The sequence below is a fragment of the Bufo bufo genome, chromosome 5, assembly GCF_905171765.1.
Source record: "Bufo bufo chromosome 5, aBufBuf1.1, whole genome shotgun sequence".
Lineage (NCBI taxonomy): Eukaryota > Metazoa > Chordata > Amphibia > Anura > Bufonidae > Bufo > Bufo bufo.
Window position 1 is genome coordinate 445,428,501 of NC_053393.1, and position 26,588 is coordinate 445,455,088.

The following is a 26,588-nucleotide window of genomic DNA, read 5'->3' on the forward strand; positions in this document are numbered from 1 at the left end:
CAACCGCCCCTCGAGTTTTTACGAAGATTCTGGCGCCTCTCATGGCGCTTCTTCGCACCAGGGGCATCTCTTTGTTACCATACCTAGACGACATCTTGATAAAAGCTCCGTCTCTTCCACAGGCCGAGGACAGCATCCGAATCACGGTTCAATCCCTGGAACGGTTCGGATGGCTGATCAATCTCCCCAAGTCCTCTCTGCACCCCTCCCAGAGACTTTCGTTCCTGGGGATGATCTTGGACACCTCGATTTCTCGGGTGTTTCTTCCAGATTCCAAGGCTTCCCAGATTCGTCTGGCAATGGTGCTCCTTCTACGCTCTCCACGTCCCACCATTCGGGAGTGCATGCGGGTGCTGGGCCTTATGGTCTCCTCTTTCGAGGCGATTCCGTACGCCCAATTTCACACTCGTCCGCTACAACAGATGATCCTTGCCCTCTGGAACAAGAACCCTCGGGGTCTAGACACTCCTGTTCGTCTGTCCCGGCAAGTTCGAGCGTCTCTCCCTTGGTGGCAGTCTCCCCTGAACCTATCGTCAGGAAAGTCCTTCCTTCCGTTCTCCTGGACGATAGTCACCACCGACGCCAGCCTCATCGGTTGGGGAGGTGTTCTCCGGAACCTCACAGTTCAGGGTGTCTGGTCGACGGAGGAATCCCGTCTCCCGATAAACGTTTTGGAATTGAGGGCGATTTTCCACTCCCTCTCCCATTGGACTCCTCTCCTGGCGACTCGCCCGGTGCGGGTTCAGTCGGACAATGCCACGGCTGTGGCTTATGTCAACCATCAGGGCGGGACTCGCAGTCGGGCAGTAATGCGGGAAGTAGCGAGGATCCTCTTATGGGCGGAGTCTCATGTTCCAGTATTGTCGGCAGTGTACATCCCGGGAGTCGACAATTGGACGGCGGATTTTCTGAGTCGCACCAAGGTGGATCCGGGAGAGTGGTCTCTCCATCCGGAGGTGTTCGAGGACATCTGCCACCGATGGGGCCGTCCGGACGTAGATTTGATGGCTTCCCGGCTCAACCACAAGGTGCCGGTGTATCTTGCCCGCGCTCGAGACCCACGGGCGGACGGGGTGGACGCGCTGGTATTTCCATGGCAGCGGTTCAGCCTCCTTTACGTCTTCCCTCCGATTCCTCTGTTGCCGAAGGTGCTGCGCAAGATCGAGGCGGAGGGGATACCAACCATTCTCGTCGCTCCGGATTGGCCTCGTCGCGCCTGGTTCTCCAGCGTCGCTCGTATGTTGGCGGACGTCCCGCGGCCTCTGCCCGACAGAGAGGATCTCTTGTCTCAGGGGCCGCTCTTCCACCAGAATTCACGGCAGCTGCGTTTAACGGCGTGGCTGTTGAGACCGCCATCCTGAGGAAGAGAGGCTTCTCTGATGCGGTGGTAAGAACCATGATCAGGGCTCGAAAGCCGGCTTCTTCACGAATCTATTATCGCACCTGGAAGGCCTTCCTGGTGTTTTGTGAGAAATCGGGCTACTCGCCCCTACGTTTCTCTGTCCCAGTGGTGCTGTCTTTTCTCCAGTCCGGCCTCGACATGGGTCTGTCGCTCAGTTCTTTAAAGGGTCAGGTTTCTGCTTTGGCTATCTTTTTTCAGAGGTCCATTGCCTTTTTGAGACCTGTAAAAACCTTCCTGCAGGGGGTGGCGCATTCGGTTCCTCCGTATGTGCCTCCCTTGCCCCCCTGGGATCTCAACTTGGTTCTGCGCGCCCTTCAGGCGGCGCCTTTTGAACCTCTGAGGGAGATCTCTCTGGTTTTACTCACCTGGAAGGTAGTTTTTCTGGTGGCCATAACCTCCATCAGGCGAGTTTCGGAGCTGGCCGCACTTTCCTGCCGGGAACCTTTTCTGGTCTTTCACCAGGATAAGGTGGTGCTCAGGCCGGTGCCTTCTTTTTTGCCCAAGGTGGTTTCTCCCTTCCACCTTAACGAGGATCTTGTCCTGCCCTCTTTTTGTCCTTCTCCGGTGAACCCCAAGGAAGGTGCTCTCCACTCCCTGGACGTCGTCAGGGCCCTGAAGGTGTACCTGGGGGCTACCGCTTCCTTCCGGCGTTCAGACTCTCTCTTTGTGATTCCTGAAGGGTCCCGTAAGGGCCTGGCGGCTTCCAAGGTCACCGTGGCGCGGTGGATCCGTTCCGCTATTGCTGCGGCATATCGCGCTCGCGGCCACGTTCCGCCGTCGCGGATTACCGCTCACTCCACAAGGGCAGTGGGTGCTTCCTGGGCTAGACGCAATCGCGCATCCGTTTCCCAGTTGTGTAAGGCGGCCACTTGGTCGTCCTTACATACTTTCACAAAGTTTTATCAGTTACACTCTCTGGCCTCGGCTGATGCTGCTCTTGGGCGCAGGGTATTGCAGGCTGTGGTTCCGGTTTGACTACTGGACGTTTATTCCTGGCGGTGTTGGATTTGTTCTTTTTTCCCACCCCATGGACTGCTTTGGGACGTCCCATGGTCTGTGTCCCCCAATGGAATGAACGAGAAAAGGAGATTTTTGTGAAACTCACCTGTAAAATCTTTTTCTCGTAATTTCCATTGGGGGACACAGCTCCCGCCCCCTTTTTTGGTTTACGCCTTAGGGTGTGCTGTGTGATGGTTTCCATAATGTTTTGTTTCCGTTCTCCTTCTCCTACTGCTTTTGCAACGACTGAAGTTCTCCTGGAGGTGCCTGGGGGTATAGCCCGAGGAGGAGGAGCTTCTTTTTTTGCATAGTGTCCCTCCTAGTAATATCTCTAAGCTATACCCATGGTCTGTGTCCCCCAATGGAAATTACGAGAAAAAGATTTTACAGGTGAGTTTCACAAAAATCTCCTTATTTATATTAGTACATATTACAATGATATCCCTGATATTAGTACATATATCTTTATATTAGTACATATTACGGTGATATCTCTGATATTAGTACATATATCTTTATATTAGTACATATACATTTATATTAGTACATATTACGGTGATATCCCTGATATTAGTACATATATCTTTATATTAGTACATATACATTTATATTAGTACATATTACGGTGATTTCCCTGATATCAGTACATATATATTAGTACATATTACTATAATATAGTTTCCATCATAGAAAAAAGCCATTACTGGGACATAACACCACTAATGATGTATTATTAATATTATTATACATTCCCATTTTCCAGCCTCAGACAATGGACGAGTGCAATCCCCCATTCCTCGCCTTCCTAGAATCCCACCTCCCCCCACGGACTAGCATCGACCGGTCTTCTTGTTTCCTTAGGGCGTAACCTGATTCACAGAGCAGCCGGCGGCACCAGACCCCGCAGCCTCCATTCACCAGACGCTGTGTTACGCCAATTGCGCGACTCCTGCTGTTCCAGCATTGTCATTACAACGAGCAGGAGTCAGAAGCGCCGCGGTTAGGTCCCGCCCACTGCCCTTGTCTCCGGGAGAGCCCGTCGCTCGCCATTGGTTTTGCCCACACGACTTCGTGACGTCGGAGGGCGTGGCTAGGCGCTGGCTAGGGAAAGTTCTGGAAGGAGGCTGCGCCGGTCGCCATCGCCATTAACGCTGAGCCGTCGCTCGGGACAAGCGGTCGTGTCGTTTTCACCGTTAATTTATTTTACTTTTCTTATTTATATCCCGGTTTGTGTACGTCCGGTCAGTCATGGAGGTAAGTGGTCGCTGGACTTCTGTGGCTGTTATTACTGTGTTTCCTCCGTTTGGCTGCGCGCCCTTTGTTAGACGCGTCATGGCTGTGGAGGTGAGAGAATGAGCTCGGGGCCGGGAGCGGACTACGTGTGTGGAGGGCGGCCGGTGGAAGGGTCTTCTTCTTTCCGTCGCCCCGGCCGCCATCTTGTCTTCCCTGCCTCAGAGAGCCGTGATGGCGGCCGTCCTTCCGCTCCCTCACCCCCCTGATCGCTGTAATGTGAAGAAACAGGGTGTTCACGTTTTACTATTTTTATAATCTGGATGAGGTCTTGGTATATGAAGTAACCTCCTTTTATATTTTTTGCAGAGGGAAAAGGAACAATTCCGCAAACTGTTCATCGGCGGGCTCAGCTTTGAAACGACAGAAGACAGTCTCCGGAAATACTATGAACAATGGGGGAAGCTGACGGACTGTGTGGTGAGTGCTGGCCTCAGTGGGGGTCTTAGTGCAGTAGACCACCACAGAACGTGGCCTGGAGGGGACGCTAGCTGTCACCAGTATTCACCCGTCACATCTGCCATCTTGGTTCCGTGGCATCTTTTACCAGACAATAGAGCGGCATGCCTTCAGTGCAGTTATGTGATGCCTTGTACCAGTGATGGCTGACGGTACTTTCACACTAGCGCTAATCTTTTCTGGCATTGAGTTCTGTCCTAGGGGCTCAATACCATTAAAAAAACTGATCAGTTTTAGGGTCCATTCACACGTCCGCATCTGTTCCACAATCTTGCGGAACAGGTGCGGGCCCATTCATTTTTAATGGGGGCCAGAATCTGCTGTCTGCATTTGCGGATGCGCAATTGCGGACAAAAGGCATTTTCTATGAGAGTCTCGGCGATGTGTGGTCCGCAAAATGCGGAACGCACCATGTTTTGCCAATCCTCAAAACACATACGGACGTGTGAATGGACCCTTATCCCAATGCATTCTGAATGGAGAGCAAATCCATTCAGGATGTCTTCAGTTTAGTCACTGTACGGTTTTTGAACTGAGAAAATCCAGACCACTTGCCGGAATCGGCTTATTCTCCATTGAAATGCATTAAAGGGAACCTGTCACCAGGATTTTGTGCATAGAGCTGGGGACATGGGCTGCTAGGTGGCCGCTAGCACATCCGCAATACCCAGTCCCCATAGCTCTCTGTGCTTTTAATGTGTTAAAAAACAGTTTTGATCCATATGCAAATGAACCTGATATGAGTCCTGTGTCCGGAGATGAGTCAAGCGTCAAGGAGCCCAGCACCGCCCCGCGTCCTCCAAATCTCCTCCTTGCCGGCTGACGTCACAGAGCTGGTGCGCCGAAATCTCGTGATGCGTGAGCTAGCGCATGCGTAGTTCGTTCCCTGTGCTGATGCCAGTACAGGGAATGAACATGATGCAGACACTGCGCATGCGCTAGCTCGAGCATCGCAAGATTTCAGCGCTCCAGCTCTGTGACGTCAGCCAGCGAGGAGATTCGGAGGACGCGGGGCGGTGCTGGGCTCAGAAAATTGGACTCCTCTCCGGACACAGGACTCATATCAGGTTCATTTGCATATGGATCAAAACTGTTTTTTAACACAATAAAAGCACACAGAGCTATGGGGACTGGGTATTGTGGATGTGCTAGCGGCGATCTAGCAGCCCATGTCCTCAGCTCTATGCACAAAATACTGGTGACAGGTTCCCTTTAATGGAAAATGCAAATGTGATCGCACACTACATCCAGCACTCTGCCCTCCATGCTGGATGAGACATTGGTTTATATTTTGGCCAAAGCATAGTAAGCCACTCACCGCGTCAAGGCTGTCTCATGAGTGGTCCCTAACTCTTGTTCCTACCTGTTCATGGGCCATGACAGCCACATAAAATCCAGGGAATGCAGGTCAGCATGCAAGCCAAGTACACTTTGCTTGTAACCCCGTCCGGTGCCATTACAGCTTTCATCGGATCCAGGGATGCAAGTACCAACATGCATGCTGAACCTACCATATACTTCTCCTGGAGCCAGATGGCTAATGGTAGGTTCTATACAAGCAGACTCAGTTTTATACTGACTTTAAAACCAGCCTCAAGGACAGATTAACTGGTCAGGTGTGCAATGACTCCAAGGAGATCGCCACGCCTCCAATATATACTACAAAGAAAAAAATTCTCCCTTTAATGCCTGATCCGGTCCCAAGTGTTCCCGTTTTCCGGATGACAACTCGAGAAACGGATCCAGTATTGCAATGCATTTGTGAGACGTATCCGGATCAGTCTACAAATGTTGTCCGTTTGCATACAGATTGTTGGATTCCAGCAAGTACCCGAACGTCCAGCTGTGGTGAAACTACGACTCCCAGCATGCTGCATTTCTATGGAGTTCTGAGTGCAGCCAAGCAAGTGTGCATCTAAAGCCCCGCGCAGATGTCCGTGGAACACGGTCTGTGAGATACCGGACTGGCATTCCAGGAGCGCACGGCGTCATGGCAACCAATGATGCAGTGTGCTCCTGCAATGCCAGTCCGGTATATCGCGGACAGTGTTCCACGGACGTCTGCATGAGGCTTTAGGAGTCGTAGTTTTACCACAGCTGGAGTGCCGGAGGTTAGCCATCACAGCCTTGTACAATGGTGATCCATGCTGACTACTCCTTATCTTGTATATTCTTGTTACCTTTGGTATTGGGGTGTCGGAGAGAACCCTCGTCTGTTGGCTAAAGTGCCATCACTGAGCGAATCTGACCTGTCCAGTTGACTGGATGGCAATGCATGCAATACCGCATTTTTCCTGCAGGGGAAGGCTTTACTGTGTGTAGCGTCGCCCCTGACCTGCCTCAGTCCGTCTCTTTCCAATTAAGGCTTGTTCACATCAGCGTTGTTCTCTGTAGAGAAACTGTGCGGCTTCTGTTTGTATAGATCGTCCAGACTGTAATTGATAGAACAGATATATGGAAAGCTGCACTGATGTGGACAAGCCCTTGCAATTTTTTTCCTTGCTGAGGCCGATGCTGTAGTGGCAAAGCCTTGACTATTGCCCAATTATTTTGTAAGGGAATAGTGAGCAATGACACGTTTTCGTGCATTCATATGACCTATTTTCTGAAGTTTCATCTCTGGGTTCACATGTTCCCATCATCCACTCCATTTAAGTAATACACAAACACAGATACAAATTGAAGGGTGCCTGTTTGCATTGGTTTCACATAGACTTCTTTGTTAAAAATCACAAAGTCGATGGGGCCATCTGCAGGATGGCAGGTGGCCCAATCACTGGGATCTTGACTGGTCACGATCTGTTATGTGAATTTATTTTCCTCACCTCAGGTTATGAGGGACCCTTCAAGCAAAAGATCCAGGGGCTTTGGATTTGTGACTTTCTCGTCTATGGATGAGGTTGACGCTGCGATGTCCGCCCGGCCACATTCTATTGATGGAAGAGTTGTAGAGCCGAAGCGTGCTGTTGCACGAGAGGTAATTACAGGGATGCTTTTATGATTCATTGACTGTCTTCTGTTTTATTGGGTTGTCTAACTGAAGTTTTCTTTCCCAGGAATCTGCTAAGCCTGGTGCCCATGTTACAGTGAAGAAACTTTTTGTTGGTGGTATCAAGGAAGACACTGAGGAACATCACCTTAGGGAGTACTTTGAAGAATATGGAAAAATTGAAACCATTGAAATTATTACAGACAAACAGTCTGGTAAAAAGAGAGGCTTTGGCTTTGTGACATTCGATGACCACGATCCTGTCGACAAAATTGTCTGTAAGTCGACTGTTCTGTGCGGTTTATATTTTTCTTAAAGGTGGAATATTTCTGAGAATATCAAGCTAAAGTTGAAATTTTTTTCTTCTTGTAGTGCAAAAGTATCACACCATAAACGGACACAACGCAGAAGTAAGGAAGGCTTTGTCAAGACAAGAAATGAATGAAGTGCAGAACACAAGGAGTAGCAGGGGAGGTATGTTTTCTGGATGTCCATAAATATGTAATTGTATGGGTGGTCTTTATGCTTTAGAGCTTTTTCTAAATCTGTATTTATTCTTGTAGGTAACTTTGGATTTGGTGATTCACGAGGTGGTGGAAACTTTGGTCCAGGACCTGGCAGCAACTTCAGAGGAGGTTCTGGTATGTTACACTAGATCTATAGTTGTAGTAGTGTTTGTGTATAAGGATACACCCGTCCGGCACCTCCATAGGAATGCCTATTCTTGTCCACAATTGTGGACAAGAATAGGACATGTTCTACTTATTTATTATTTTTTTTATTTTTCGGAGCCGTGGACCGGAAGATCGGCGGCACACATAGTGAGCTGTCCGCATCCATTCTGTCCCCATAGAGAATGAATGGGTCCACACCCGTACCACACAATTGCAGATGTGTGAATGGAGCCTTAAGGCTGGGCTCACACTTGAGCGTTTTACAGCGCGTTTGAACGCGCTGTAAAACGCTCAACACATGAAAACCAATGCTTCCCTATGGCCCTGGTTCTCACTTGAGCGTTTTACAGCGCGTTTGAACGCACTGAAAAACGCCCTACGCTCAAAGTTCTTGAGCTTCTTTGGGGCGTTTTGTCGCGCGTTTGCAGCCATAGGACACTGCTGTTAATCACACAAACGCGCGTAATACGCGCATGGACTTAAACGCGCATATCAAATACGCTCAGGTCTGAACCCAGCCTAAGGAGTTCTCACCATTGAAGGAATGATGATGGATAATAAATAAATGAAGCATGTTTGCCATTTACATGCTGTGGAAAAAACTATCCAGTGAAGTCAAGTTATGTGCATAGTGTGATGCCGCGCAGGCTCAGTAACTTCTCAGCCAGGTCCTCTGTTTACTGCAGAAGAGATAATAAAAATGGCTCTTTCCCTGATGAGACGTCATTATGGATATGGTGATTAGGATAGATCATCAATATTAAATCGCAGAATGAAGCTTTTAAGTACAGGTCCGTTCTGTGTAGTGTCTGAGCTGCAGTAACATTACATCACCATGACAGAATAGAGTTGCGCCTGGCTCCATTTTCTGTTCTACTGTGGTTGGTCATAGATATCGTTAACCCATAAAACCCCTACAAGACTGCATCTTTATTTAGCAGTTAAAATGATTGAACAGTTGATATTTATTTGTAAAGCAATTTTTTATTTTTTTATTATGATAGATAGCTATGGTGGTGGTCGTGGATATGGTGACGGATACAACGGGTATGGTGGTGGTCAAGGAGGTAAGTTTTCTGGCTAAACTAATATAGAGATATAGCTTTTCAAACGTTATTGGTGCCTGGGTATTCGTAATTGTATATTTATGGCACATCAATATGCCATAAATGTTTGATAGGGGCAGGTCCCTCTTCTAGGACCCGCTACTATCTCAAGAACAGTGGTCCCCCATTGTAAATGGAGAACGAGCTGTGCGTGCACAGCCTTCTCCATTCACTTGTACCAGTCTTGCAGTTATAGCTGCATATTTTTGAGAGATGGGTATAACCATTTTATTGCTTGTAATAAAGCTCTATCGGGATATATTTACACGCAGCAGATCTGTTACAAACATCTGAAATTTTTTGCCATTTATCCTAATGTAGTTGTTTTTGCATCAAGTACTTTGTTTTCTGACAGCCCCATTTAGATGACTGGAAAGTTGCAGAAACTTTGGCAGCAAATTAGCCAGATGTGAATCGCTCCTATACATCGATCCGCACCATTGAAATGAATGAGACGGCTTGGGTGTAATTACACCTGCTCACCGCTGCAGATGCAACGGCGAGAAGGTAAACCGTGAAGGGGAGGCAGCGCTGGCACTGCGCGGACCTCCTCCTCTAACAGCTGATCGGCGGGGTTGTCGGACCCCTGCCGATCTGAAATTGATTACCTATCCTGAGGATAGGTCATCAATAAATATAACTTGGACAACCCCTTTAAAGAGAATATCCTCATAAAATGCTTTTTTTTTTTTTTTTAAAGTTAAATAAACTTTTTTTTAATTTTAAAATTTTTCTATCTCGCTAATTTTTCTATCTCGCAATGCAAGGGATGGCCGCACAGCCTCTGTGTGCATGATCCCTAAGCAGGATGAATGCTTGTGGGTTACGCTGTAAACTATTCTGACAATGTTTGCCTGTAGTCTCCCAATGTACATAAAGTAACTGTGGATGGTAAGGTTTGAGATCTTGTTTTTGTATGCTGATTATGTTCAATTTATACTATGTATGGTATACAGATGGCTCACTGTGGATAACCGTGACTGGTGCACAAGGTTAAAAGAAACACCCCTTGTTCTTAATTTTATGTGGTTCCACATATCCTCGAAATGTTTTGAGTGCAAGGTCAATTTCCTAACCACATATGTTAAATTTGTTCCTTCAGGTGGAAACTTTGGTGGAGGACCAGGATATGGTGGTGGACGAGGTGGATATGGTGGTGGTGGTGGTCCAGGCTATGGAAATCAAGGTGGCGGATATGGTGGAGGTTATGACAACTATGGTGGAGGTAATGTGACAGTCCTAATGCTTATTTATGTTTTTCATGGAGTGAAGCTTGTGCCTGACTCTTGATTGTCGCCTTAGGCAACTATGGTGGTGGAAACTATAATGAATTTGGCAACTACAACCAACAGTCTTCAAATTATGGCCCAATGAAGAGTGGTGGTAATTTTGGTGGCAGCAGGAGCATGGGAGGACCATATGGTGGTGGTAAGATCCAAATATTTGTGATTGTCACCTTTCTTCTAAGAAAATGAATTTTGGGGCACCGTTTGGGTGTGTGAACACAGTTCATAGTGTTACTTACAATGGCAGATGGGGAACATAAAGCACATTCATTGGGATTGGAGACTCACTAAAGAGAAACGTATCCAATACAGCCCCTGTCATGTGCGCTGTTCAGAACCCTCTAGATGGCAGTCTGCTGCTTTTTTCAAATTTTATTATTTTTTTGTTGCCATATATAAGCCAGACAGAGGCCAAAAGTATACTGACTAATGGAGCCTAATGTACGCATTTCCTGGAGTACATGTTCAACAAATGACCGTCGGTCTAATGTTTTATGCCTATGCCTTCCATGCCCTGTCTTCTGACAACAGGAGTTGAGACACCACTGTAAAAATATGGTGACCAGCCCTGCCAAAATTGGTGTTTGGCTGACATTTATCTAATGTGTGTGGCTCCGGTAGTGTGGATTTGACCATATTTAAGTGTTCTAACTTTTGCTTTTTTTTTTTTTTTTTTTATTTTTTCCTCTCCCCAGGAAACTATGGTCCAGGAAGCGGCAGTGGAGGCGGTAGTGGGGGTGGATATGGAGGAAGAAACCGATACTAATTTCCAGACTCCTTCTGGGTATGTGAGCTTACTAACTGGGTGCTGTAGCTGTACGTTTTCTTTTTTCTTTCTTTTTTATGAGCACATTCAGTTAGCTACAGGCCAAGCTTATCAGGATAGTATTGTCTTTAACTGGCTAGATGGATCGTATCATAACCTATTCTTTTTACTCTTTACTTCTGTTGAAACAGGCTTCACTGTATAAATAGGAGAGGATGAGAGCCCAGAGGTATCAGCGGCAGGTTATCGAGATTACAAAGTTTAAGGAGTCATTATCTCAGTCATGCATAGAACATGCAGTGATATGACAGAAGACACCAGAGCAGATGCAGAGAGCCATTTTGTGAATGGATTGGATTATATTTAAATACTTTACCTTACAATGGAGGAAGGACTGTAAAATATGCCTTTTGAGACAGTTTAATAGGTTTTTAATTGTTTATTTGTAGTGGTCTTTGTAAAGAGTGCAGCAGCATTCCTTTTTTATAATGTTCAATTTTTAAGTTACAGGTAACGTGAAGCTTTTTTTTTAAGATTTCTGAACGGTTCAAAACTAGCCAGGATCATGGTGTAATATGAGACTTTATTTTTTCCTTTTAAATTTCAGTGTGTGTATAGTTAAGCTGTTGTACACTTTCATTTAATAAAATAATTCGAAAGGAAAACTTTGTCTCTAGATGTATGCCTCTTTTGCAACAAGGAAAGGAATAGCAATGAGTGTCATGTTACCGTTCTATTAAGTGTCTTGTGTTTTGCAAGTCGTAAGGAGAAAGTATTTAGATAACGAAGGGGATCTCTGCAAAGAGAAGCTCCTGTTCAGATCTTTTAGATGAAGCTGCTTCTTCCATGGCAAGTTAAAGGCGATATGTCCAGCGAGTTACTCAACCCAGAGACACAGGTCTAGTTCAAGAGAAGCCTTGAGAGCGACCTCTAAGTTCAGTTTTTTAACGCTGAGCTAAAGTTCTGGAAAAAGTTTTGTGCTACACTAGATTTAAGGATGTCTACGAAGGCTGAGGGGGTAGAGCAAAGTAGTGCTAAGCTTCAGTTAAACCTCTGTAGGTAAGATCTTATTTTCTTTCATTTAAAACAGACAAATGAGTCTACAGAATAGTAAATGCTCTAGCTTTTCACCATAATTTCTCACTTTTTTTAAAATACTTATCTACTAACATATCATCTGCAAGATTCTTAGTGCGGTTTTTCTCTTGCTGGAATTCTAGCAGTGCCTTGAAAATGGACAAGCAGTCTGACAGACTGAACTACGGACGTTTAAACCATTGAAAGCGTGAATGTGGTCCAGACTTCTGCAATTCCTACCGGATGTTACTGGTAAATATTCATTTGGCAGCATGTCTTTTATTCTGATAAGCTTTTAAACCCTTGAGGGGAGTCTGTTGCCAGCGTCCTCGCTATAGGTGTTGCTTTTCTTTTGTTGATCTGAGGTTCTGTTCCAGAGTTAGGCTACTTTCACACTGGCGTTTTGAATTCCGTTTGAGATCCGTTTCAGGGATCTAAAACTGATCAGTTCAGCCCCAATGCATTCTGAATGGATAAGGATCCGTTCAGAATGCATCAGTTTGCCTCCGTTCCACCTCCTTTCCTCTCTGGATGCGGAGCCAAACGGATCCGTCCTGACTTACACTGTAAGTCAATGGGAGCGGATCCGTTTTCACTGACACAATATGGTGCAATTGAAAACTGATCCGTCCCCCATTGACTTTCAATGTAAGTCAGGACGGATCCGTTTTGACTTTGTTCTTCATAATGCAAACGGATCCGTTCTGAACGAATACAAGCGTTTGCATTATAGGTGTGGATCCGTCTGTGCAGATACCAGACCTAACGCAGGTGTGAAAGTAGCCTTATACTTTTCCATAATGGGCCAGGTTGTGGTCAAGAGAAGCCCTCCTTTTCCCAAATGTCAAATTTGCTAAATAAGAAAGTTTCACAACTCTTAAAAAAAACTTATCAGCTGAGCTATGTATGCATGCAAATAGATGGACATGAGCCTCCCCCCCTTCCCCCCCCCCCCCCCCCCCCCAGCTGAATCTGACCGGCATTTTGAAGTTCAGATGCTAATTTTCTGAAATTGCCCAGCTCCATTACACAGGGGATGGGGAGCAGTTACCACATCAGGATCCTCTGCTGTCAGCCATGGGTTAAAGGAAAAGGCTTGTCCCATGTTTAGCCTGAACCTTCTAAAGCTTGTATTGCTTGGTAAAACCTCACTTATATGCAAGAACCATGTCCAAAAACGCAGTGCACTACATTTAGGGGCATTGTCAGTCTGCCCAACACATTTGAAAAGGCTCCAAGTATATCCACCCTCCAACAGTGTAAACAGAAGGTTATTCCCATTTACGGTAGGTGCTCACGTAGTGGTAAAAGCCACTGGTGGGTTGTGCCACCAACTATTGGTAAATAAATTGCTCTGTGGATTTCAGATTTCACCAGTGAAAAGTGAAAATCTGCATCAGAAATTATGTTGAAGGTTTTAGAATTCACGCTGGGTAAATTTACAGGGCCGTTTCATGCCATCTACAACAGGTGATCCACAGGACTTCTGCATTTGCCATTAGACAGTTTAGATGCCAGAATCGTATTCCATGCCAACCTTGCTGTAGGAGAATGTTGCACAAAATGACTTTAGCAGGAATTGCGCCAAGGTCAGTTATCTGGTCACGGAGGGACGGGACTAGTGGCCCCTAGTTTCCATTGTAACACAATGATTAACTGTTTTTTTTTTCCAACAGGTGATTCTGGAGCAGGTAACATTGCATTTGAAGATCTGAAGCTCAGATAATTTACTGGAGTGATTTTCGGCCAATTTCTATGAAATTAACTATTTTAAAAGTTTCTATTTTGAAATATTTAAATTGTATGTATTTTTTATTTTTTTATAAATCTGTAAATAAAGATAATTTACTTATCTATTTATTGATCTTTGTGTGAATAAAGTGTATCTGCAGAATCTTAGTGTCTAGCATTCCCATGCAAATGGCTAATTGCTTGTAGAGTGCTATAAACATAGATTTTTCTGGTGCACAAAAGCAGTTATGTCCCTTCTCGCTTATGCTTTACCACTCTTGGGGTACTTTCACACTAGCGTTTTTCTTTTCCGGCATAGAGTTCCGTCCTAGGGGCTCAATACTGGAAATGAACTGATCAGGTATATCCCCATGCATTCTGAATGGAGAGCAGTCTGTTCAGGATGTCTTCAGTTCAGTCAAAAAAACAGATCAGGCAAAAGATAAAACATGCTACAGTTTTATCTCCAGCCCAAAAAACTGAAGACTTGCCTGAAGACTTATTTCCATAGGAATGTATTAGGCCTCTCACACGTGCGTTGCGGGAAAATGTGCGTTTGGTACCCAAACCTGAACTTCTTCACAGACGTTTGGGCTTGGGTTAGGTGTTCTGTAGAATGTATTATTTCCCCTTATAACATAGTTATAAGGAAAAATAATAGCATTCTGAAAACAGAATGCTTAGTAAAATAGCGCTGAAGGGGTTAAAAAGAAATAAATAATTAACTCACCTTAGTCCACTTGATCGCGATGCCCGGCATCTCCTTCTGTCTCCTTTACTGAACGGGACCTGTGGTGAGCATTCATTACAGGTCAAGGACCTGTGGTGACGTCACTCCGGTCATCACATGATCCATCACCATGGTGAAGAATCATGTGATGACCGGAGTGACGTCACCACAGGTCCTTGACCTGTAATGAATGCTCACCACAGGTCCCGTTCAGTAAAGGAGACAGAAGGAGATGCCGGGCATCGCGATCAAGTGGACTAAGGTGAGTTAATTATTTATTTCTTTTTAACCCCTTCAGCGCTATTTTACTAAGCATTCTGTATTCAGAATGCTATTTTCCATTATAACCATGTTATAAGGGAAAATAATAATGATCGGGTCTCCATCCCGATCGTCTCCTAGCAACCGTGCGTGAAAATCGCACCGCATCCGCACTTGCTTGCGGATGCTTGCGATTTTCACGCAACCCTATTCACTTCTATGGGGCCTGCGTTGCGTGAAAAACGCAGAATATAGAGCATGCTGCGATTTTCACGCAACGCACAAGTGATGCGTGAAAATCACTGCTTATGTGAACAGCCCCATAGAAATGAATGAGTCGGTATTCAGTGCGGGTGCAATGCGTTGCACGCATCGCATCCGTGCGGAATACTCGCCTGTGTGAAAGGGGCCTTAGTACAGGATCCCTATGACTTTTCTATAGGTTTCATTTTTGGAAATGTTACCTGGACCTATTGGACATTTTATGGCATTTCTTGTGGGTATGCCAAAAATTCCCCAGATGGAAATAAATATTCAAAAAAAAGATTTTGAAGAGAGCAGCGTATCTTGGTGATTAGGAAATGGGTAATACAGCAACAGTAAAGTTAATAGGATTTTACAATTCTCATGCATACTGTTGTTTTTGTTTTTGTACATGAACAAATTGAACTGGTGAGGATTTTAAAATCAGCATGTTAGGGGCTGTTCATGTCTTGTTCTTGCTGTACAACAGGAAGGTTGTAAAGGAATAAAAAATATTGGGCAAAAAGGTCCCCCCCCCCCGGACTGAATAGTTTAGCATACCATACTTTTTCTATCATGCAAAAAAAGAGAAAGGTGTATATATTGTAACATTGCAGCGAATGAGACAGATTGAAACGTAAAACAATACGTTTCAATTTATTACATGTACAGTTTTTACAGACACAAGTAGTGAAACCTATGCACATTTGTCAAACGTATACATTAACACAATTCCATTTAAAATTTTTACTGTATGTCTAAACATATCTGTTTTACATACAGTAAAAAAACGACATGTGAACAACCCCTTAAGGGTCCTTTCACACGTCCGCAATTTTGTTCCACATTTTGCGGAACGGAATTGCGGATCCATTCATTTCTATGGGGCAGCACACGGAATTGCGGACCCGCACTTCCAGGTCCACAATTCCATTCCCGAAAAAAATAGAACATGTCCTATTGTAGGCATATTCTATTAGTGCTGGAAATGTGCGGTCCGCAAAATGCGGAACGCACATTGCCGCTGTGCATGTTTTGCGGATCCGCAAAACATGTTACGGACGTGTGAATGGGCCCTAATGGTGTGGATTTGCAGCCCATGTGCTGTGGTTGTTACCTTTAACCAATCGGAATACCCCTTTTATCTCCTACCCACATGATTATCAACAAATCTACATAAAAATATGTAGAAAATCTGCACACAAAAAACAGGATAATTAGTGCATATTTTGTCTAGTTTTTACTGCATTTTACATGCTGTGTTCATGTGGATTTTCAGCAAAAAAAATTCTGCAGCGGAAAGTGGTTGTTTATCTACTGCTGATGAATGAAACATAAATTCACCTCTTACCAGTGAACGCATTTCAAAATATGTAATTCGCTCATCTCTGATCTTTGAATGTGGAATTCAAAGGTCAACAGTGGAGATGAGCGAATTACATATTTTGAAATGAGATTTTTTTACTGGTAAAAGGTGAATTGTGTTATGGATTCTGTTACCACAGACCATAACGCTTTAGGCTACTTTAACACTAGCGGCAGGACGGATTCGACAGTCTGTTCACCCTGTCGGATCTGTCCTGCCGCTATTTCACCGGACCGCCGCTCCATCCCCATTGACTATAATGGGGGCGGAGCTCCAGCGCCACACAGCAGTGCAGGCGAAAGGCTGCTGGACTAAAAGTACTGCATGTCTGACTTTTTAGTCCGGCGGCCTCTCACCGCGAACTGCCGTGCTGTGCCGGAGCTCCGCCCCCATCCCCATTATAGTCAATGGGGACGGAGCGGCGGCAGGACGGATCCGACCGGGTGAACAGCCTGTCGGATCCGTCCTGCCGCTAGTGTGAAAGTTGCCTCAGAGGCATTCCGTCATGATAGAAGTCTATGGGCTGCAAAACAGATCCGTCCCGTGTCCGTTATACAGTGGAGTCCTCTCCTGCATAACGGAAACGGGAAAGATCTGTTTTGCAGCCCATAGACTTCTATTATGACGGAATGCCTCTAAATGCATTCTGTCATAGAATTGCATTATGGTCCATGGTAATGGAATCCATAACGTAATTCATTTTTTTTTACCAGTAAATGAAGTGTGAACGAATTTCAAAATATGTAATTCGCTCATCTCTACTGTTGATCTTTGAATGTGGATTCAGCAGTAGATAAACAACCACTTTCTGAAAATCTGTCATTCATCTGCATGGATTTCTGCAAGTCCTGTACATGGGTATGGAACAGAATCTGCTGCAGGTGAAGGCAACCTAACCTACAAAGGTGCAGTTAATAGGATTTTCTCCAAACACAACAGCACTTACGCCTATTTCATGGTTCATGCACACAAGTGTATTTTTGGTCTGAATCAGCATTTTTACATCAGATGCAGAGCACAAAAAAGTGGAACATGTCCTATTCTTGTCGATTTTACAGACAAGAATAGGACTGTTCTATTAGGGGATGGCCATTCTGTTCCACAGAATGCACGCTGTTGGTATCCGTGTTTTGCAGATCACAAAACAGCTAACGGTTGTGTGCATGAGCCCTAAACCTGAACACTGACAACGAACCACACATGGATGGAGAGAGTGTGCAGTCTGTTCTACCTGAAGGCCCATTCATTTATAGTTGCTGTCTCATGAAAAAAAAAAAAAAACTAGTATTTTCCCCTCACCCATGCAACCAGGACCTCCCATCCAGGACACGGAACCTGAGAAGATAAAAAGGTTCACACCCCCACCACACCTCAGTTCAGGTTTCCTGTCCTCCAGATAGGAGGTACCTGAGGCGCTCTGGCTCTTTTTTCGGTTCTCACCTTCGGGGACTGGGGAGGTCCGGGTTTACCCTACCGTGAAGGGACCTATCCCTGGCAGCGTCGGTCTCCTTGGGGAGCCATTGCCTGAGCCTGTTTCTTCCTTCTGCATCCCCCCTAGCCTTACGGGGATCCGCTGTGGCCGTGTTTAGGCGGTTCCCGGTCTGTTGCTGCGGGATGCCCGGCGTACCGCTTCCAAGATGGCTGAGCGTTTTCCTCAGCATTCTGTGCATGCTTAAGCATGGATTAGGCGTTCTCTGGGTTTAAAGGAGCCAAGGCGCGGTATATACAGCCAGGTCCATAAATATTGGGACATCGACACAATTCTAACATTTTTGGCTCTAACACCACCACAATGGATTTGAAATGAACGAACAAGATGTGCTTTAACTGCAGACTGTCAGCTTTGATTGAGGGTATTTACATCCAAATCAGGTGAACGGTGTAGGGATTACAACAGTTTGCATATGTGCCTCCCACTTGTTAAAGGGAACCTGTCACCAGGATTTTGTGCATAGAGCTGAGGACATGGGTTTCTAGATGGCCGCTAGCACATCCACAATACCCAGTCCCCATAGCTCTCTGTGCTTTTATTGTGTTAAAAAACCGTTTTGATCCATATGCAAATGAACCTGATATGAGTCCTGTGTCCGGAGATGAGTCCAATTTTCTGAGCCCAGCACCGCCCCGCGTCCTCCGAATCTCCTCCTTGCTGGCTGACGTCACAGAGCTGGAGCGCCGAAATCTTGCGATGCGCGAGATAGCGCATGCGTAGTTCGTTCCCTGTGCTGATGCCGACACTGCGCATGCGCTAGCTCGCGCATTGCGAGATTTCGGCGCTCCAGCTCTGTGACGTCAGCCAGCGAGGAGATTCGGAGGACGCGGGGCGGTGCTGCGCTCAGAAAATTGGACTCATCTCCGGACACAGGACTCATATCAGGTTCATTTGCATATGGATCAAAACGTTTTTTTTTAACACAAAAGCACAGAGAGCTATGGGGACTGGGTATTGCAGATGTGCTAGCGGCCATCTAGCAGCCCATGTCCCCAGCTCTATGCACAAAATCCTGGTGACAGGTCCCCTTTAAGGAACCAAAAGTAATGGGACAATTGGATTCTCAGCTGTTCCATGGCCAGGTGTGTGTTATTCCCTCATTATTCCAATTACAATGAGCAGATAAAAGGTCCAGTGTTCATTTCAAGTGTGCTATTTGGAATCTGTTGCTGTCAGCTCTCAAGATGAGATCCAAAGAGCTGTCACTATCAGTGAAGCAAGCCATCATTAGGCTGAAAAAAAACAAAACAAACCCATCAGAGAGATAGCAAAAATAAGGAACGCAGCGGTGAGCTCGGCAACATCAAAAGACCCGGAAGACCACAGAAAACAACTGTGGTGGATGACCGAAGAATTCTTTCCCTGGTGAAGAAAACACCCTTCACAACAGTTGGCCAGATCAAGAACACTCTCCAGGAGGTAGGTGTATGTGTGTCAAAGTCAACAATCAAGATAAGACTTCACCAGAGTGAATACAGAGGGTTCACCACAAGATGTAAACCATTGGTGAGCCTCAAAAACAGGAAAAACATCTAAAAAAGCCTTCACAGTTCTGGAACAACATCCTATGGACAGAAGAGACCAAGATCAACTTGTACCAGAGTTATGTGAAGAGAAGAGTATGGAGAAGGAAAGGAACTGCTCATGATCCTAAGCATACCACCTCATCAGTGAAGCATGGTGGTGGTAGTGTCATGGCGTGGGCATGTATGGCTGCCAATGGAACTCGTTCTCTTGTATTTATTGATCATGTGACTGCTGACAAAAGCAGCAGGATGAATTCTGAAGTGTTTCGGGCAATATTATCTGCTCATATTCAGCCAAATGATTCAGAACTCATTGGACGGCGCTTCACAGTGCAGATGGACAATGACCCAAAGCATACTGCAAAAGCAACCAAAAAGTTTTTTAAAGGGGTTATCCCATCTTAGACAATGGGGGCATATCGCTAGGATATGCCCCCATTGTCTGATAGGTGCGGGTCCCACCTCTGGGACCCACACCTACAAGGATAACGGAGCAGAGAAAGTGGAGGAGGGTGCACTGCGCATGCGCAGCCACCCTTCATTCATTTCTATGGAGCCGCCGAAAATAGCCGAGCGCTGGCTCGGCTATTTCCGTCGGCCCCATAGAAATGAATGGGAGCGGTGGCTGCGCATGTGTGCGGTGCGCTCCCGTTCACTTCAGTGGAAGAGGCGGGGAGCTGCGCCTAATGGTGGATGGACCCCAGGAAACCCTGGGTTACTCCAGCCACAACTCTCCCTGGCTCCGTTCTCCTTGTAGGTGCGGGTCCCTGAGGTGGGACCCTCACCTATCAGACAATGGGGGCATATCCTAGCGATATGCCCCCATTGTTTAAGATGGGATAACCCCTTTAAGGGAAAGAAGCGGAATGTTATGCAATGGCCAAGTCAATCTCCTGACCTGAATCCAGACAAAACTGAAGGGAAAATGCCCAAGAACAAGCAGGAACTGAAGACAGTTGCAGTAGAGGCCTGGCAGTCAATTACAGCCTGAAGTCTGGAACGTATATACATCACCAGACGCTGGGTTTCATCCCTGGTGATGTATATACGTTCCAGACTTCAGGCTGTAATTGACTGCAAAGGATTTGCAACCACGTATTAAAAAGTGAAAGTTTGATTTATGAATATTATGTCCTATTACTTTTGGCCCCTTAACAAGTGGGAGGCACATATGCAAACTGTTCACCTGATTTGGATGTAAATACCCTCAAATTAAAGCTGACAGTCTGCAGTTAAAGCACATCTTGTTCGTTTCATTTCAAATCCATTGTGGTGTATAGAGCCAAAAATTTCAGAATTGTGTCAATGTCCCAATTTTTATGGACCTGACTGTAAATCGGCAGCAGGAGAAGACAGCCAGCCTTGGATGCACACAGTGCTGTGCAGGATCTGAGTTTCCACCAGCATGTCGGAACCAGGTGATACAGGACGTGCCGACCCTGCAAGCCCGATATTGGTCCTGAGGAGGGGGGGAAGCTTGACCGCTTTTGGCGAGATTTATCCTCTCCTAATAAATGTTTTTATTTTTTTTTGCTTTATTGTTATAGGCAGCAAAAACACCTAGAAAATCGTCTGGAAAGACTAAACATAAAGAGTGTGGAGCATGTAGAACAGTCTTAGCAGGCTCTTATGTTAAGCCACTATGTCAAGCATGTATAGATAAGTTGGTTATGGAAGAGTCTCTCAGCTTAACTAGAAATATGAGGGCTCAGAAGTTAAAGAGTCTATAAAATCACTTGGTCAGGGTCGTCCAGGGTCTCCAGACAAGTCTGCTTATATTAAGGACCCCGATTAAGATTTTTCTGATGAAGAAGAGGATAGAGAATCCAGCCAGGCCCTATCAGAGGATTCTTTCTCTTCAGAGAGAACTCAGCGGGGATGTCTTTTTTTTTCCACTGGAAGATACCGAGCCTTTATTGAAAGCCGTTAAAGCCACCATGCAATTAGAGAACATAAAACAACATAAATCTATTGCTGACCAAGTTTTCGAAGGTCTCGGCCCTAAAAAGCATAGAGCTTTCCCTGTTCATAAAAATATGGAAGCCCTTATCAAAAAGGAATGGAAAAATCCTGACAGGAAATTTTTCCATCCTAATTCAGTAAAGAGGAAATATCCATTTGAAGAATCTGTAGCAGGAATATGGGATAAAGTTCCCACCATAGATGCTCGAGTAGCAAATATAGCTAAAAGATCGGCTCTACCTTTTGATGATTTGGGTTATTTAGCGCACCCTTTAGATAAGAAAGCAGACGTCTATCTTAGACGTGCTAGGGAGTCTGCTTTAACTTGTCTTAGGCCAGCGATTGCCGCCTCTTGGGTCTCTAGATCCTTAAGACTATGGGTAGATCAACTGGAGACTCATATTAGGGACAAAAAACCTAGAGAGAAATTATTAGCTTCCCTCCCTACCTTTTACAAAGCTGCAGCCTTCCTGGCGGACGCTTCTACTGGTGCGATCCATTTTTCCGCTAGAGCAGCTGCTAGATGGGCTATTTGGCTCAAATCATGGAAGGGGGATCAGGATTCCAAATCTAGACTCTGCTTTCTTCCCTGTGAAGGATCTAGTTTGTTTTCTTCCCTTGATGACATCCTAAAGAAGGCCTCAGATAGAAAGAAGGGGGTTTCCAGTTCCTCAAAAAAAAATTTTTTTTCGTAAAGCCAAAGACAGTTTTAAAAGACAGAGGGGTAGACAGAGTGACAGGAGAGATAAGGATAGATTTCCTAAAAGATCTTTTTTTTTTTTGTTCAAGCCCCAGGACAGTCGCCCAAAGGACAGACAACAATGACACCAGGTCTCAGGTGGGGGGAAGGCTGTCCCTTTTCCTCCCAGCCTGGAAGGCAGTCTCTCATAACAAATGGGTCCTAGGTGTGATAGAAAATGGATTCCGTCTGGAATTCCTTTCTCACCCACAAAATCTTTTTGCTCAGAGAGCCTGTCCCAAAAACCCGGACAAGAGAAAAGCCTTGGAATTGGAAGTTTTCTCCCTCTTAGACAAAGGGGTTGTCTGCCCGATCCCCAAGACAGAAAGGGGAAAGGGGTTCTATTCCCTGCTATTTTTGGTATAAAAAACAAACAAATGGGAAATTCAGAGTGATTTTCAATCTATGGAAATTAAACAGATCCCTGATTTGCAAAAAGTTTCGGATGGAGATAAAGTCAACTGAGAATCTCCTCTTCTAAGATTGCTGAATGGCGAGCTTGGATTTGGAGGATGCATTTTATCATGTTCCTATTCATGCGTCCTCCCAAAAGTATTTGAGAACAGCGGTCTGGGAAGAGTTACTGCATCTCCAATACAAAGCACTACCCTTTGGGGTCTCTCAGGCTCCCAGAGTCTTTACCAAAATAATAGCAGAAATAGCGGAATTACTGTCCGGAATTACTTTAGTACCTTATCTAGATGATTTTTTAATAATCTCCCGATCAAAAGAAAAACTAGAAAAAGATATAAGATTCTTTTGCTCCCTTTTAGAAAATTTAGGATGGAGGATAAACTGGAAAAAATCATGTCTGACTCCTTCGCACGTTTGTACTTTTCTGTGGATTCAGCTGGATTCCCATCTGCAAAGAAGCTTTCTTCCGCTTTCAAGAAAATAATCAATCAGGGAACATGTATGGTCAGTGTTCCTTTTCTACCAGTGTACTTTCAGGGAAGCGATGACGGTACTCAGGCAGATGACAGCAGCAATCCCTGCAGTACCTTATGCACAGATTCAGTCAAGAGAGCTGCAAGCAAACATCCTAAGATCATGGGATAGCTCCCCTTATTCCTTGGATCAGAGTTTCCATCTTTCCTCAAAAACAAGACTCTCCCTGCTGTGGTGGACGATTCAAGAGAACCTGTCACCAGGGATGCCCTGGACATTTCTTAACTCAATCATAATTAATACAGACGCCAGCCCTTGGGGTTGGGGAGCCCACTCCCAGAACAGGTGCTGGCAGGGGACATGGGATTTGAACATGAGGAAGACATCCTCCAATTTCAAAGAATTAAAGGCAGTAGAAATGGCACTGAGGTTTGGAATACCAGAGGTAGAACACAGGAAGATTGTCTTCTATTCAGACAACTCTACAACAGTGGCCTACATAAACCATCAGGGAGGAACAACTATCCCATCCCTTCTATTCCTATGTCAGAATATCTTTCAGATAGCAGAGGAAAGCAGGCTTTTTCTGTCAGCAGTGCATCTGAAGAGGAAGGAGAACATCATAGCGGACTTACTAAGTCGAGTTTCTCTAAGACAAGGAGAATGGTGCCTAAACAAGGACATTTTTTTACAGATAGTCCAGAGTTACGGTCCTCCTACAGTGGACCTTTTTGCCTCAAGAGCCAACAGAAAGGTGGAGAGGTTTTACTCCCTCAACCATTTGGATGACCTGTTGACAATAGACAGGCTAGCACAGGATTGGAGTCAGGAGCTAGGATATGTCTTCCCTCCTTTTTGCCTTATTCCCCAGTTGCTTAAGAAAATAGAGAGAGGGCCTTGGTTATCTTGATAGTCCCAAGGTGGCCAAAGAGATCTTGGTACTCCAGTCTGCTAAGAATGTCAGTGGAAACACCGTGGACCCTTCCATTGAGGGGAGATCTGCTTTTTCAGGGCCCAATAGTTCATCCCAACCCAAAAATTCGCCATCTCTCGGGGAATTTTGAAAGGGGAGTCTGGTCGGGGAGAGGATTATCCGCTAAAGTAGTCTCCACTATGAGAAGAGTAGGAAGGCAGTCACTGCATGAAAATATTATAAAATTTGTAAGATCTTTTCAGCCTTCTTAGGGTTTAACCCAGACCCCTTCAAGCCTCCTGAAATTCCAAAGATTTTGGAGTTTTTACAAACAGGGCTAGATAGGAATCTTAAGACAGCTATGTTAAAAGTTCAAGTAGCTGCTTTAGGTTATTTCTTTGATGCCAAATTAGCAGACCATCCTTAGATTAAATGTTTCTTGTTGGCAGCATCAAGAATGCATCCTTCTATAAGACCTTTGTCTCCCCCTCCTCGCTCAACGAAGCCGCTGCCAGGAGTCCGCGGCGCATCAGGCTGAGCCTAGTGCGCAGGTGCCGGATCTAGCAGAGGGACGGGAGGATTGCGGAGGCGGGGCTGAGATGAGGAAGGCGGCGCTGGGCACCAGACGGCGAGGGGTGCGGGCGGGCACCCTGGGTTAACGTAAAACCCCTTGGGCACCTTAGGTAGGTGAGTAACAGCTTATAAAAAACAGTTTTTTGGGCTAATAGAGCCACAAGCAGGTTTAATAAGGGCAGTTTAGGATTCATGTTATTAGTATGGACCTGGCCATATGTTTAGCATATAGGGCTCAAATCTCATGACAGAATCCCTTTAAGGACACATGACGTACTGGTACATGTGTAGTTCCAATCACTGCCGCAGGGCGGGCGGTGATCGGAACCTGGTACCTGCTGAAATCAATCAGCAGGCACCGTGGGACAATGCCCAGGGGGGTCCTGTGACCCCCCCCCCCCCCCCCATGTCGGCAATCGCAGCAAACAGTAGGTCAATTCAGACCTGCGGTTTGCTGAGTTTCCGGGTTGCAGCCCCCCCTCCCCCACGCACTTTTTTTTTCGACGCAAGTTGTTTTTTTTTGCATGCACTGCTTATGGCCGGCACTCTTTGCGTCCGGCCACTGTTAGCGCATCGTCCACCCCACCGTACAGCGCATTTGTAACTTTCTTTTTTTTTTACCCTTTTTTTTATTTATTTTTTGTTATTTTTTCGTAATTTTTTTAGCTGTAGGGCAGAATTCGCGAACATCCGTGCCCCCCCCCCCACACACACTCAATAACGCTTGTGGGACCGTGTGGAAAAATCAGCGCGGCCTCCCTACCTACCCCCTCTATCCCCAGGGGTGAGACCTGTGCCCTTACTGATGGTCAGATAAAAGGACAAGAGGGATGTCCTTGTACTGTCCACAATTCACGGTAACGGCATCACCCCTGTCCCTGTGCGAGGTACCGCGGCAATGGTCCTCAAGCCCAATTGTATCGTCGACTACAATCGGTATATGGGAGGAGTTGACCTCTCTGATCAAGTCCTCAAGCCATATAACGCCATGCGCAAAACCCGGGCATGGTACAAAAAAGTTGCGGTCTACTTGGTGCAGGTTGCCTTGTACAACTCTTTTGTACTGTCCCAGAGCGCTGGCAACACAGGGACATTCCTTCAGTTCTATGAGGCAGTCCTCAAGGCCCTGATCTTTTCTGACCGGGAAAGAGCAGACGAGAGTACCTCGGGAACTGGAGGCGCCTGAATCGTCCCTGGCCAACACTTTCCAGGTGTGGTCCCCCATACTGGAAATAAGGGACGAACCCAAAAAAGGTGCAGAGTGTGTCACAGGAGGGGGATACGAAAGGACACCACCACTCAGTGTGACACGTGCCCCGATAATCCGGGCCTCTGCATTATTGGTTGCTTCAGGGAGTACCACACTTCCATGGAGTACTAAATTTATAATCACCTTCCCCAATTTAGACTTGAGACACCCCAAAAAAAATTTCCCCAAAAAATGATATTTAGTAAAACTAAACTAAATAAAAAAAGTTGACATATTAGGTATCGCTGCGTCCATAAGAATCTCCTCTATAAAAATACCCCATGACCTAACTGCCCAGATTAACACAGTCAAAAAAAAGTGCAAAAAAAGGTATTTTTTGTCGCTTTACATAACAAAAAGTGTAATAGCAAGCGATCAAAAAGTCATATAGCCCCCAAAATAGTGCCAATAAAACCACCCCAAATCCCGCAAAAAATGAGCTCCTACCTAAGATAATCGGCTAAAAAAAAAAAAAAAACGGACTCTTAGACTATGAAGATACTAAAATGTTATTTTTTTGTTTATAAAAGGATAATATAGTGTAAAACCTAAATAAATGTAAAAAAGTTGACATATTAGGTATTGCCGCGTCTGTAAGAATCTTCTCTATAAAAATACCCCATAACCTAACCCCCCAGATTAACACGGTCCCCAAAAAAATTTTTTAAAACGTTGCCAAAACAGCTATTTTTGGCATATTCTCCATTTTAATAAATTTTTTCCAGTAACAAAGCAAGGGTTAACAGCCAAACAAAACTTAATATTTATTACCCTGATTCTGCAGTTTACAGAAACGCCCCATATGTGGTCATAAACTGCTGTATGACCAAACGGCAGGGCGCAAAAGGAAAGGAACGACATATGGTT

General features: G+C 45.5%; 1 protein-coding gene and 1 long non-coding RNA gene across 4 annotated transcripts; one reads left to right on the plus strand and one right to left on the minus strand.

Annotated features, from left to right (window-relative positions):
• Positions 1-1,501: 1,501 nt before the first annotated feature.
• Positions 1,502-20,204, minus strand: LOC121002247. The gene is made up of 3 exons (XR_005779264.1): positions 19,879-20,204; positions 9,062-9,064; positions 1,502-1,513 (listed from the first exon to the last, which is right to left on the minus strand). It is a non-coding gene; the product is annotated as an uncharacterized LOC121002247 (long non-coding RNA).
• Positions 3,486-13,904, plus strand: HNRNPA2B1 (heterogeneous nuclear ribonucleoprotein A2/B1). 3 transcript variants are annotated; one of them, XR_005779263.1, is made up of 12 exons: positions 3,488-3,655; positions 4,001-4,111; positions 6,981-7,127; positions 7,207-7,417; positions 7,512-7,613; positions 7,703-7,780; positions 8,818-8,880; positions 10,022-10,144; positions 10,222-10,347; positions 10,901-10,989; positions 12,192-12,300; positions 13,725-13,904. XR_005779263.1 is itself a non-coding variant. In XM_040433618.1 (11 exons), the coding sequence occupies exons 1-10, from the start codon at positions 3,650-3,652 to the stop codon at positions 10,969-10,971; spliced, it is 1,017 nt and encodes a 338-aa protein (XP_040289552.1). In that variant the 5' UTR covers positions 3,486-3,649; the 3' UTR covers positions 10,972-10,989; positions 11,163-11,832. The 3 variants fall into 3 exon arrangements, 2 of the variants coding, with proteins under 2 accessions (XP_040289552.1, XP_040289551.1); XM_040433618.1 differs by lacking the exons at positions 12,192-12,300; positions 13,725-13,904 and adding an exon at positions 11,163-11,832 and having other exon boundaries at positions 3,486-3,655; positions 10,022-10,123; XM_040433617.1 differs by lacking the exons at positions 12,192-12,300; positions 13,725-13,904 and adding an exon at positions 11,163-11,832.
• Positions 20,205-26,588: the final 6,384 nt, after the last annotated feature.

What these genes read in the sequence shown, in the direction of transcription:
- HNRNPA2B1 (XM_040433617.1), top strand. An exon ending in GGAAGCTGACGGACTGTGTG is followed by an intron (nt 4,112 to 6,980) that starts GTGAGTGCTGGC and finishes TCCTCACCTCAG; the next exon opens with GTTATGAGGGACCCTTCAAG. An exon ending in GGGAGGACCATATGGTGGTG is followed by an intron (nt 10,348 to 10,900) that starts GTAAGATCCAAA and finishes TCCTCTCCCCAG; the next exon opens with GAAACTATGGTCCAGGAAGC.